The 13,345-nt window shown below is 44.0% G+C and overlaps 1 protein-coding gene across 3 annotated transcripts in view; it reads right to left on the minus strand.

Moving 5' to 3' along the window:
• Positions 1-13,345, minus strand: part of znf423 (zinc finger protein 423) — a 123,314-nt gene that overhangs the window by 35,738 nt on the left and 74,231 nt on the right. For 2 of the 3 annotated variants that reach the window (XM_052061516.1, XM_052061518.1), the window contains one exon: positions 13,076-13,096. The exons of the other annotated variant lie outside the window; for it this stretch is intronic. In XM_052061516.1, the coding sequence (XP_051917476.1) occupies positions 13,076-13,096 (21 nt within the window). The remainder of the gene's footprint in view (positions 1-13,075; positions 13,097-13,345) is intronic. 3 annotated transcript variants of the gene reach the window in all.

Below are 13,345 nucleotides of genomic sequence, written 5' to 3' on the forward strand. Positions count from 1 at the left end.
AGGTGGAAGCATGACACACTGTCTTGCAAAGACGCAGGAAGACACACACACACACACACACACACACACACACACACTACAGACGCATTTTCACAGCATGAAAGCAGACAAAGAGAAGCTTGGATGAGTACAAAATGTTGACCGTGCACATACAATGCATGCCTGCCCATCTGAGTCTTTTTTGTTTGGGCTGGGATTCCATATCATACAGTTACTCGGCATCATTATCCTGTGTATTTGACCGTTAGATCAATTCAACGATTGAAAGGATAAGTTCATCAATCTCTACCAACCCCGACCTAATTAAAAGGTTGGCTTAGGGAAATGTGGAGGTGTGTGTTGGGGGGAGCGGGGTTTCACATCCTGTTGGATTTTCCCAATATACAGCACAGTAAAACCGAATTGAGTGCATTCAATATTGCTTTTCTTAAATCAGAAAAAAAGTCAACTTCAATGTGTCGAATGAGTCAAGCGCTGCGGTGAATAAGAGAAAGACAGCTCGGCGATGAAGAAAATCAAAGAACAAAAAGAGCAGGAGAGGTGCACTGGAGCAGCGCCAGAGCTGAACAAAGAAGTACAGTAAGAGACCACTGGCCTTCCAGCTGCTTTCTGCACACACAGTCCCTTGGCTCTGGCTTCGGGGACCGCCTTGTGTGTGCGCCTGAGTGTATACATCAATGTATGTGTGCGTGGATGTGTGCTGCATGCGTCCCTGTAGGAGTCCGGGCTTTCAGTGGTTGGACTGCCAACTCCTAAAAACCCCACCGCCCTATTTCCAGCTCTTCCTGAGGAAAATGGAGGGGAGAGAGTGAAAATCAAGAAAAAAAGAGAGAGGACTTAAAGTACCACATGCCCAAAAAATTATAAACGCTAGGAACTCAACTCAACCATATTCATTTAATCGTCGAACAAAAAACACATGATGTGACATTCACATCATGCCAACATGTCATCAATCAGAGTCATAATAAATACGGTGGTTTCCTGAGACATGCGTTTACTTTGCTCCGATATGACTGTGAGTGCTGTTATATTGTCTTCTATTGCTGCACCTTTTGTGTCCAAATATCTGTTGCTTAAACGGTTACATTTGTACTGTGTGTGTGTATATATAAGCGGTAGATCAAATGGATGGCTGTATGGTGTTTCCCATTATGTGTTAGCTAGCAGACTGACTAAACTATGTGCTTGTGAAGGTGTTTTAAATAAATGTGTAATTTTCCTTCAAGTGGAGTGGCATTAAACAGCATTAAAGGGGAAGTCAGCCCCAAAACCTCCTTTACAATAATTTGTTCTATGCAGCACCACTAGTCTAAGCACGGCATGCGTTTGGAGAATATGAGTTAAGCAGTAAAATCCACTCATTTTTGTCCACTGTAGGAGGACGGCCAATTTAGCACTTGCTGTCAACTTAAAAATGACATCACGGTTGCTCAGGTTTCAGGTCACAACAAATCACGGCTCATCTGTTTCCTGAAGCTGCACCGTGATTTGCTGGAGCCTATCCCAGCTGTCTGCGGGCAGTAGGTCGAGGGACACCCTTAACGGGTTGCCAGCCATTCACGGGGCACACATTGCCGAACAACCAGACACGCTCACACTCACACCTAGGGGAAATTGTAGAGCGTTCCATTCATGTGGGAGGAAACCGCAGTCCTTGGAGAAAACTCATGCAGGCACGGGAAGAACATGCAAACTCTAAATAGGAATGGCGAGTGAATGAGTTAGGTACACCCTGGACTGGTCGCCTGCCAATCACAAAGCACATAAAGACAACCATTCACACTTACGGATAATTTTGAGTCTTCAATGGACCAACATGAAATGTGAGAGGAAACCTGAGTAGCCAAAGAAAATTCATGTTAGGACAGGGAGAATCTGCAAACTCGTCAGAACCTCAGAACTGTGAGGCTGCCATGGCAACCACTCAACCGATTTATAGATTACAAAAGCAGGATGACTGGATGTTGTAATTAAAGGTGTCCTTTGTAATGAGACAGGCCACTTTCACACTCTTGCACCTTTCAATGATGACTGATTTAAACATAAATGTAATTGCACAAACACACCCACACTCGCACTTTCTTGCTCCCACTACACGGGCACTTATTTTGCATGGCCCATCTGGTGAGTTCATGCAGCTGGTAGCTTGTCATAAGGTGTGAATGCGCAAACCACCTGCTTTTACAAAGACCTACACTGATGTGAACCCCCGCACCCCAACACAGAGAAAATATTTTGAATGTAGGAGTGCAATAAAAAAGAAATAAATCTGAAAATCTGTTTTGATGTAAAAGACGTGAGTTCATAGCATCAAATCGGTTGTCCAGTGCACTGCAGTAGCAGTGAGCTCGATGTACAGGCGAGGTCATAGTTTTTATTTTGATGGTGGTGGGCACTTAAATGTAAATCATTTTGCGTTTGAATAGGGGTGTGCAATAAAAGATGATTTGATACTTATCTCAATATAAGGGGTGTTCTGCAATTTAAGAATGGTTCATTTCAAAGTGGAACAATTCTGTTTGATTCATTGGGATTAAGATGTGAGTATTTTATTGGACATATGCACACCCTTACACACAAACGGAATTACAATTTAGTACCCCCCCCTCACTCAACACCCCCCTTCAAAATAAAAAAAAAAGGAATCTGAATTTGGCTATAAATATGACCCAGCCTATACTTAAGCTCAGTGTTACTGCAGTGCACTGGGACTGCTGTGAATACTTTATCTGTATGCATGGTGTGTGTGTGTGCGTTGGCGACAGACGGAAAAAATGAAGTGACGACAGACAGGGTCAGTGAGTGTGCTTGTGTGTGTGTGTGTGTGTGTGTGTGTGTGTGTGCGTATGTGTGTTAATATGTATGTATATGATAGATCCAGGTGCTGGGACCGAAGCATATCCCTTGGCAAGAAAAGCATCGGTCCCCGGACTCCCCTCGGCTTCGTGCTAACGAGATATACAGTACACACATCTCCACACACCCACGCAGCACATTGATCAGGGCAAGGATGAGGGTCGCTCTGCACCCCCTTAGCCAAACACTGAGGACCAAGCGCCTCGGGGCACACTGCCCCCCACCTACACACGTGCGTGGGTGCGCACACACACGCGCACACACACACAGACACACACACACAAACATTCAAGCAAACACATGACTAGCTCATCTGGATTCAGCTGGAGTGTAAGACTCCCAACACTGTGTCGCGTACAAAACAGCCACTTGTGCATCATTATTGGAATATGGTCAGCATACCATCGCAACAAGCAATGAATTCGAGTGCAGCATAGCTCGAACCGACTAAGGGGTGAAAGACGTTGACATCCGATGCAACATGTGGGGTGTTAGCGTACCTCAGCAACAGTTGATATAAACCAAACTGGCTTACAACATGTATGGACTGTACTACGTTCTCAACAACTTATAAGGTGACTCATATCATCATCAACATTTGGCGGACCGTGTATCACATCAGCAGGACATTTAATGACATCTATCAAAGCGATAACTTTGTGTACTGTCGGGGTGATCTACTGTCATGGAAATATGTGACAAAATATTATATTCCTCTTTATACATGTTATTTTGAATGCCTTACTTCATTTAATTAAACAACTATGTTTATGATCATGAGGCAGCTTCTGATTCGTAATTTGTAGAAAAGCAGCAGCAGTGTTAGTCAGAAAAAAAACTTTTTAGGGGCATTCTGTGCATCGGGTCTAGACAATATCTGCTCTTCGTTGCTAGCAAAAAAAATTGAAATACGCTCTGCTGGTGTTTCCCACAGCCTTTTATAGCAGTAAAGAAAGGATTTGCTTGAACTACACTAATAGGCTAAAGATACTAGTAAGAAGGGAGATTTCAAGTGCAGTTTTGTTTTGCTGAAAAACTGCATTAAACCATTTTTGTTTCACCAAAAACAAATATTGGAGTGAGATTGTGAAAGCAAATGGTGGCTTTCTATTCCCATTTTGTGTATGAGTGTGTTTATTTGGGTGCACATATTTGTGATGGTTTAACTGTATGAATAATTCAGGTCCGTGGAGACGACAGCCTGCCGAGTTAATGAGGAGGACATGCAATGTTACCAAATATCGCTGGTGGGAAGCTATTGATCCGATAAGCCATTTGTCCAAAATTGAGTCAGGAAATACGTCCTTTACAGCACAGCACAGTCAGAATAGTACATGAGCACACTGTTGATAATCCTGATGAAGATTTTGTGTTTACAGGAGTCATTCATAATAGTTGGGTTTTCTTTTCAAAGACTGTATTATTTTATCTAAGACTTCAGACTATAAGAGTTGGGGAGCTTCTTATCCTCGTTATTTCAGTGTTTAACATCCTACAAAGTGCTATTAAAGTTCACACTTTCTAACCCGGCACGGAAATTGAAGCCCAGGTTCCCTCCTCGGCATTTGCCAATAAACTAAAGAACGACCAAAAGGATGCCACAACATGGGTCTGACAACAGAAAAATGAATGGGTGCCAGTGGGTCACTCGATTTAGACCATTGAAAAGCAATAACAGTGTCACGATGAAAAGGCTTGGCGACAATGAAATTATTTTAAAAAGTTAGCTCTAAAAACGTATCGTAAAAGACTGCAAGACTCAATAGCAGTCATTCATATGACTGTTGCTTTTTTTTAGTTACCTGCGGTGCTAAAAGCATGGATATGTATTTTTAAAAAGGGTGGGAGGAGTCTCCAGACACCTTTCACAAAGCCCAGCTGCTTTTGGCACTGCGGTAAGCCTGGCACATAATGCTATTGGGGAGTGAGACATGCAACACTGTAGTGAGCCACCGCAGGAGGTCATACGGGAGCCTGACACTCACACCCACGCAAGTGCCTGAAACTAATCATACTACGAAGGCACAGTGCAAGACGAGGTATAATTAAAGACACACTGGCACTTGCTTCCAACATTTGGCCGTAGTTTGTTGTGATAGTCCAAATTCAAAGAACAATATTCATATTAAAGCAAATGGCCATGCTTTATGCACATGCTAAAAGCTGGGCTTGGATTCAAAATGTACATTTCAGTCTAATTTCTCTTAATTCTTCTACAACCTTTGCCCCCCATTAACAATCAGTATTATATAATGTCATCTGGCGATTACAAACTCCTGAGGACAACGAGGACTTGGCAACTGGACATTAAATCCTCTTCCAGTGAACAAAACACATTTTAATCGATACACCTTTCCATTTTAGAAGCACAAACATATAGGCGTCATTTCCCCCCCCCCCAGATTCATTTGGAAGCTGCTGGCATGGGGAGCTATGAAAAAAACAAAGCAAAAATCAGTAATTTGCTGTGCTGTTGCTCGTATGAGGCTGACAACCACAAAGTCAATTGCTGGTTGACTGCCTGTGGGAAGGAAGTGTTTGACCCCCCAAACACACATGATTAAGACAGGACATACATGCAAGGCCAGCAGGATTCTTAAAAGGGAACCCAGCACTTGCAACTAGGACAAATCCAACTCCTCAACTATAAAGAAAAACATCTGGATGGTGTCCAAAAAGTTCCATGCATCAACACACACTCGCACGCACTCTAATGAAGCCCCGGTAGTGACGAAGAGCAGCAGGGAGCAGTGCGGATCGCCGAAGACAAGTGTGCGTGAGCTTTCGTCACAATGTGTGTGTGTGTGTGTGTACGCTCTACGCGAGCGTGCGTCTCCGGCGGGATAATTATGGTGCTCCTCAGCAGCTGAGCGTGCCAGATGTACTGGGAGACAGAGGAGGTGGGGGGGGGCAGGAAGGAGGACGAGGAGGAGGTGGTAGTGGTGGTGGTGGTGGTACGGCACAGCGCAGAGAGGGAGCGCAGCACTGGGGGCGATGCAGTGGGAAGCAATGCAGAGTGTTACGTGAATACGGGTGTACACACGTTGTGTTTCTACGCACCAACGAGTGTCCATGCGTCGAACCGGGAATGCTTTGTGGCACCATGTGTCTGTTAGCGTGTGTATTTCCTGATGGATGTCCGTGTACATACTAATGCACTATGGTGTGTGTGTGCGTGTATTTGGCACATGCGCTTTTGTTGCTTGCCATCCACCATTAGCAGCTTGGATCAGTCACAAATGAGAAGCTCTCATCCAGGACAAATGCAAGGATGAGAAGGGATGGATAGCATGAGATTGGAAATTGGTTGCTGGGGAAGGAGATCTGGACCAAAGTCTGGGGACCAGCCGCTTGCATAATAGTGAATCAATCAGGAGTTGTCCTCTCCCCTTTGTACCCCGGTATCTTAAGTCGTGGAATACGAAAGCAATTTTACAGACTCCATATGTTAAATTTTGTGTTGATGTGGTCCATTTTCTATTCAGACACGACAGTGCCCCAGTGCATAAAGCAAGGTCAAAAAAGCAAACTTGGATAGGTTTGGAATGGCAGTAAATGCATTTTGGGATATACGACATAGCGTGAACTAGTTAATGGATGAATGGACGGAACATAATTTGGAAATCAACGACACACAGACTATTTGAGTAGTCAACTTTACTACTCCGCAATGACTTTAGAGCTAGAAGTGGGCTCATCATGAATTACGTGTTTTAGCATTAATAGCATGGATGTCTTGCAGAAAGTAACAGGTAAGGAGTTGGTGGGTCAGTGCAGGAAACCAGTGTGTTCTGGAAAATGAAAGAGCCGGGTCTCTGCTTGTTCATGTAATTCCTATTCTGTGTACATTCTTGGTGTAAACTGCACATTGGCAGTTTGAAGGGATTATTGCAAAGCATTGTCTCCTATGATATGTGTGTAGATCAGTACAATCCGACTGGCTACAAGGCGGTGAAGGAGTCGGAGTGACTCAATACATATGGATGTCTGACAATTGGGTAGACAACTGGTTGAATGTATTTTTGGCGTCATGAACTAGTTTGTGTGGTGGCGTAAGAATAAGGCATCAAATGGCATACGAAGGCGCACTCCATTCCTGTACTTACGATTTTTCATCACACGGTTTTATATTTAGAGCCTGGAACTGTTTTTCATACAAATATTTCCCATAATGATGACTTCACTACCGTATTAGCTTTACATACAAAATCACGTTACGCTGCGCCCATAGAAACGGAACTCATCGTAAAATGAGGACCCACTATACTGAGTTAAGAGAAAGCCCGTTAATGAAAGCGGCCGCAGAGAGGAAAACAAAATGAGAGGAGTGCAAATAAAAAATCAAACAGCAGCTTTAGAACAGCAGAGCAGAAAGTAAGAGATTGTCTCCTCTGGTTGGCTTTGTCACCTCACTCACCCGAGGGGGCCCAGAGCAAAGCACCATGGGAAATTACTGAAAACAGAACGCATTGATTTATCCTGGATGGTGTGTGTATGTGTGTGTGTGTGTGTGTGTGTGTGTGCGTGCGAGGGTGTGTGCGTACATGTCACACACGGCCTGAACAGCAATAAAGTGAACAGCCTGGTCGACATCTGCTTAGAGACAACAGATAAGAGCATCAATGTACTGTTATTTTTCTCTTCCTCTATCGCCATCCTGCAATCTCCTATCCTGTGCTGTGTAATTAAGAGTCAAAGACGACCCCCTTCAACCACTCCCAGCATGGCTTTGCATTCCATCTCCTACTGTGCTGCTGCTGTGGCTGCTGCTATTTTCTTCCTTCTCTCTTCATGGCATCCGCAGCGTATTCTGAAGCGTGCGCAACTTCATATGGGACTATTGTGAATCAACAGCTAGCTCAGAGGTGACTGTTAGCCGTCCATCATGATAGCTCACTTAAAAACTATGAATGAAATCATATTTGCAAAACATCACTTGATCGAGTGTGAAATAACCACCGGGCCGCTGGTTTCAAAAATACAATGTAGGCTTTGGAAAAAATAAAAAAATCACACAGGCCTGCTACATCTCACCCTTTTAAAAATGTGACATCATGCCAGATGTCCAATAAAAATGGTCAAAACACCATTAATGCCCGACACCATCCACCCGCCACTCTGCTGGTTCAACCAAGGCTCGAGAACAAGGTGACCCTGAGTCCCAGTCTGTGCGAGTGTGCATACGTAGTTGTGTGTCTGTACTTAAAGGCATGCATGTGTGTGTACATGCGCTCAATTCCTGTAATTAACACCGGCCATTAATGAAGTCCAGCTGCTCAGCAAGAGGACTGAGTGCATGCCAGCCAAAACCTGCCACAAATCACTCCCTTCCACCTCTGTACAATCCATCCTGTCCCTTATTCATGTTCCTCATTCAGCTTAGTGTTCATAAAGCTGTTTCCCTTTATTGCACTTGGTTTCACTCTATGCCTTTTTTTTTTTTTACTACTCGCATAAGGACGAGAGATACTTGGCACAGTTTGCTTTGGTTTGTGTGGATTTATTTTGATATGATGTGATTTGTGAAATGATACATTCTTATGGAAATAAAAGTACAGACCCATAAAAAGTAATCATGAAATATTTCCAAAATACATCCACCATGCAAAGCCTCCACTTTTCCCCTCAGTTACAAAGTAGTTGCAATGGTAATGTATTTTTGTTGATCAATCAATGTTAACGGCATATAGTGACAGGTAGAAGAGAAAGATGGCAGAAGATACAATAAACCTGATTAGCCACCTGTTGCCATTCGTGCGAGAGAATAAGTCACTTCCTGCAAGCATATCAGCTTGGTGTTCAATTAAACAGATCAATATTCGGTTACAGTAGTCATACGCTTTGTGGCGTTATAGTTTGGCGGCTCGGTGTGAAACCTTTTGAGAAATAAATAAACAAATCCGTCATTTCCGGACTATAAGCCGCGACTTTTGTCACACGCTTTCAACAACTTTACGGCTTATTTAATGAAGTAGCCTATATAAAGATTTTTCTAACGGCCAACAGGGGGCGCTCGAGCAGAAAAGGGAAGAGTGAGACAAGTTGATATATACATGTCGAGGAAGGCACTATCATCTGTCACACTGAAAACAGCCTGCCATGAGAGGGAGCATTTGACCTGTGAGTTGGGCTACATTGCATTCACCAAGGATTACCATGCCATAAAACCTCCTGAAAGACATTGTCGTGAAGGTTGACACAAAAGCGTGGATGGTAGAAAGCCTAATGAAGGAATGGTTGACCGAGTGTTACGGCAAGTGAGGATTTCTTCATAGAAAAAAAAAAAGCATTACGCGACGGCGAACAGTGATTTTTATGGGTTTTTTTTAACCAGCCCTCTTAGTGCTGTTTTACTGCCGTGGTGCTGCCGGCGTATAGGCAGTATTTGGTAAGAAAAGTTAAGGTATGTTATTAAAACTTTGAAAACTCTATTTGTACCATCTTTTTTTGTAAGTATCTCATGTTACAATGTGGGCACCTGCGGCCTATAGACAGGTGCGGCTTATGTGTGTACAAAATGTTTTTCCTTAAAAAAAATGTAGTGGTCGCGACTTATCATCAGGTGCGCTCTATAGTCCGGAAATTACGAGAAATAAAAGGCATGCCTTGGCTCACGAAACATTAGGAAACAATGTAAGATGGCATCAAGGCACCCAATCGTTTACTTGAGAGCTGGAGCCCGTTCCAGTTGACTTTGGGCGAGAAGCAGTGTACACCCAAGACGGGTCTCAAAAAGTTCGCATATGCTGGGCAAGAAAATCATACTTTAAAACCCCCAATTGCAATAGCAGAAAGGCAGATCACCTTACACACAAAGGTAAACACACACGCACACACCTACGTTTACACACCGACTCCCCACCAGCTGTGACAGATGCGCCTGTCACGGGAGAAAATGAATTCAAAATAGTTAGCAAATTAAGCAGCGAGTTAATTGTTGCTTGGCCTCTGTTTATGAAGCGCGTAAAGGCAAAACGCCTTGCAGAGGAGAAGCGCGACAGCGTGTATTGTGCGCATGCGTGTGCATGTGCGCGTGCGCGTTTGAGTGTAATTGTCGTTTGGCAGCTGGCGCTGCCACACCTGGACAAGCGCGAGGAATACAAAGTGGGAATGTGGGTAGAGTAAGCGATACACTACGAATAGTAGGCCTACGGTACACTCAAGAAACGCAGACAGCACACGCGCAAAGCGCATGAGCTGTCATCAATCGCGCAAATTAGACCACTTTTATTTGAAAGTTAAGTAAAGTGGTGCTGCTTGTGCCAATATCCTCCCGGGAACACATCCATGCGCCCGCACAGCAGACATGACTGTGTTCCACTGACTATCCTGCTCATGTCTCTCCTGTCTATTCGTCAGCGTGTCCTATTAGGTTTCCAAACAGCTTGTAATGACTGGTAATAAACAGCGGAAGAAAGAAGTAAATCAAGCGAGAAGACGACAAAATGAGCTCTCCGGGGGGCCTGTTTGCTCCCAGTTTTCAAGACACAATACAAACGCATACATGGAGAACAGCAAAATCTCTGCATAGGTGGCAATTCATTGTTAAAATCAATTTTCCAACAGAGCAGATACAGTACATCTCTGTGTTACTTTTAAGCCTAGCACTTATCGTGTCACTCAAACAGGGAACGCATACAGGTCAACGGATAGGTGACTGTCTCTTGTCTCCAGACGTGTCCAACACAACGTTGAATTAAACACACCTTGCAGTCAATACATCATCAAGATGGCCAAGTGTATCCACAGCCAAATCTCAGATCTTATTTATTTGACAGTCAGTCCCATTTCATCTTTCATCCTTCCGCATCTTTCTTCTCTCCATTCATCTAGCCCTCTGTGATCCTCCCTTTGCAGTCCCTTGTCCCTTCATCATCGCTCCCCCCCTCCCTCTGGTGTTACGGCTCGCTGGCTCCAGGTGGTGAGGGAAGGAGGGAAGAAGGGATGTAGGGAAGGATGACTAGAGGGATGGATGGATGGAAGGATGGATGGATGAAAGACATGACAGAGGGGGAGGGCGGGCTGTCATCTGCTCCTACCAACTAGGATCAACATCCCTGAACCTTTCTTGAAACGCCGGCGTAAATGTTGAGTTTTTTAAGAGCTTGTTCTTTGAGCCAAAAAAAATTAAGTCAATCCAGAATTACAGACTGTCTGATTTACAGATTATTCTCTTCACAGGATATAACTACAGCCATTCTTCTCAGTCATAACTGTACTGAGCAGCCCGGACAGAAATGCATGGATGAACCCCCCCCCCCCCCCCCCCCCCAATTGTACTGCTACATTCTTCACTCCAGTTCTAGTTCCAGAGAACCAACAGAGGTCCTGGTCTGGTCGCCAGCCAATCACAGGGGCCATATGGAATAAAAACAACCATTCGCAACCACATTCACACCTGTGGACAGTTTACACACTTAAATTAATCTGCCTGGCTTTGGAATGTTGGAGGAAGGTACAGCATTGCAAACTCCTCACATGAACAGAAATTAGACATCAATGTGCCATGCTACCTGGAAAACAGACTTGGGCAATCTTTTTTTTTTTCTTCAATATTTCTTGAATTTGAGTCTGTCGAGAATTGATGACATCCCATCAGGCATCCCACATAAAGGCAGCAACACATTCAGGTGTCTGTGTAACTTTAGCAGGAATGTTGGTCGTTTTCAAAACGTACCACACTTAAACCTCTCAATTAATTGACTGCCGCAGTGAGGGCAACTGGGGGTCAGTGTGTGAAATGCTTTTAATGCTTCCATCTTTGAAGGGAACAACAACTCATTTAAACACATCCACAGAGACAAGACATTTCCTGTGGCATTTCAAAGTCTCTCAGACTGGGCGCTTGTGCCTATGATGGGATTAGCCATGTTCCTTAAGTACCTTTTTTCCCCCCCTCCAGTTTATTTAAGACTTTGGTCAGCTTTGATACTTGCTGTTGAGGAACGCTGGCAAATCTCCCTTTGCTTGTTGTGATATCAATTTCATGTAAGACTGGTGAGCCTAAGTGTTTTCTTAAGTACAGAGCATTAGTGAAGTCACACACCGAGAGAGAGAGAAAAAAAGGGGGCAGATTAGTCTAAGGCTTATTAGTTCAGGTGCGGCAGGGCAGAAGAAAACATCAATGTGTCTGGCTGGTAGCAAACACACACACACACACACACACACACACACACGCACATGAATGAACCACGCGCCATATTATCCACCTCCTTTCACTCTAAAAGCTTCTTACGTGCCTCATTAAGTCTTCAGTGAAACAAAGTAACCAGGCCAGACCTTGCTTAATCACGACACACACACACACACACACACAAATATATATTGTTGAGTGTATTGATGCACAAGTGTAAAAGGAAGGTCACGAAGCACAGAGACTTTGACTCTGCAACTGCCGCTGCAAGACATTACTGGTTAAGGGCAACAGCGTTTTCACTGCAGGTTTAGACTGGCTGACTACAGATCGACTCCCAGTTTACTGTTCTGATCTGGCAACCACATACAAAATAGCCTGCTGGGTTTCATTAAGGCCTTACTTTCCCCATAGGATGTCATAAATGTGGAAAAAAAAAAGAATTGACTGAAGTCAACGTCATAGGCTCAAGCATGAAGCCATACTGGAAGGATGACCGCTAGAGTTATGGGTGATTAGAAACTCATCATTAGAACGTGATTGGGTGAGGGTAGCAAATGTAAGAAAAAAACAAAAAAACATTAATGGAATACCTTAATGGAAATAGGTAAGTAAAGCTCATCCGGAAGACACATCATTAGTGAGTTCTCGCCACTGGGAACCCTCAGATCCAGGTGAGTGGACATCCAAATACATTTGTGTGGGTCTGCGCGAGTGTGTGGGTGTGTGCATGGAGCGGGAGGGACAATGAAGCATGCAGCTGGGATTGGGAGAGTGGACGTGAGGATTAACTGTGCTCAAATGTGTCCAAGTGCCCCATAACCCTCCTCCCCTCCCCACCACCACCTCACCCAAAACCCATATTGATGTTTTCAAATGCCATATCGTCCATTATTTAGAACATTCTATAGTATTGCTGAAATACTTTAATCATGCAGAGTGGTTTCAACATGATCATGTGTCATACAACCGAGGTAAAACTATGCATGGCAAGTCATAAACTGTCAATGAGATGCTGATGGGCAGTGAGGCAGCGCAATGCTTGCTGCCTTGCTCAGAGAGTGAGACAGAAAGGGGACAAACCTTGCCGACAGGTGGGCTCTTCTACAGGCCATTCCGATGGCAGGTGGGGTTGGGGAGAGTGGAGGAGAGAACGGGCACGGTTAGTGTTAGTAATATGTTACTGTTCATGTTGTGAGTGTGTGTCGGGGGGGGGGGGGGTGCAGAATGTTTTTTTTACCATGATGACTAATCAAAGACTAGTCGATTACATACCGTCTATGATGAGTCAATTAAAAGTGTGTCTGATGAACTTTAGATAATATCACAAATAGCAAAAAAAAAAAAAGCAAC

The sequence above is a fragment of the Hippocampus zosterae genome, chromosome 3, assembly GCF_025434085.1.
Source record: "Hippocampus zosterae strain Florida chromosome 3, ASM2543408v3, whole genome shotgun sequence".
In the NCBI taxonomy this organism is placed as follows: domain Eukaryota; kingdom Metazoa; phylum Chordata; class Actinopteri; order Syngnathiformes; family Syngnathidae; genus Hippocampus; species Hippocampus zosterae.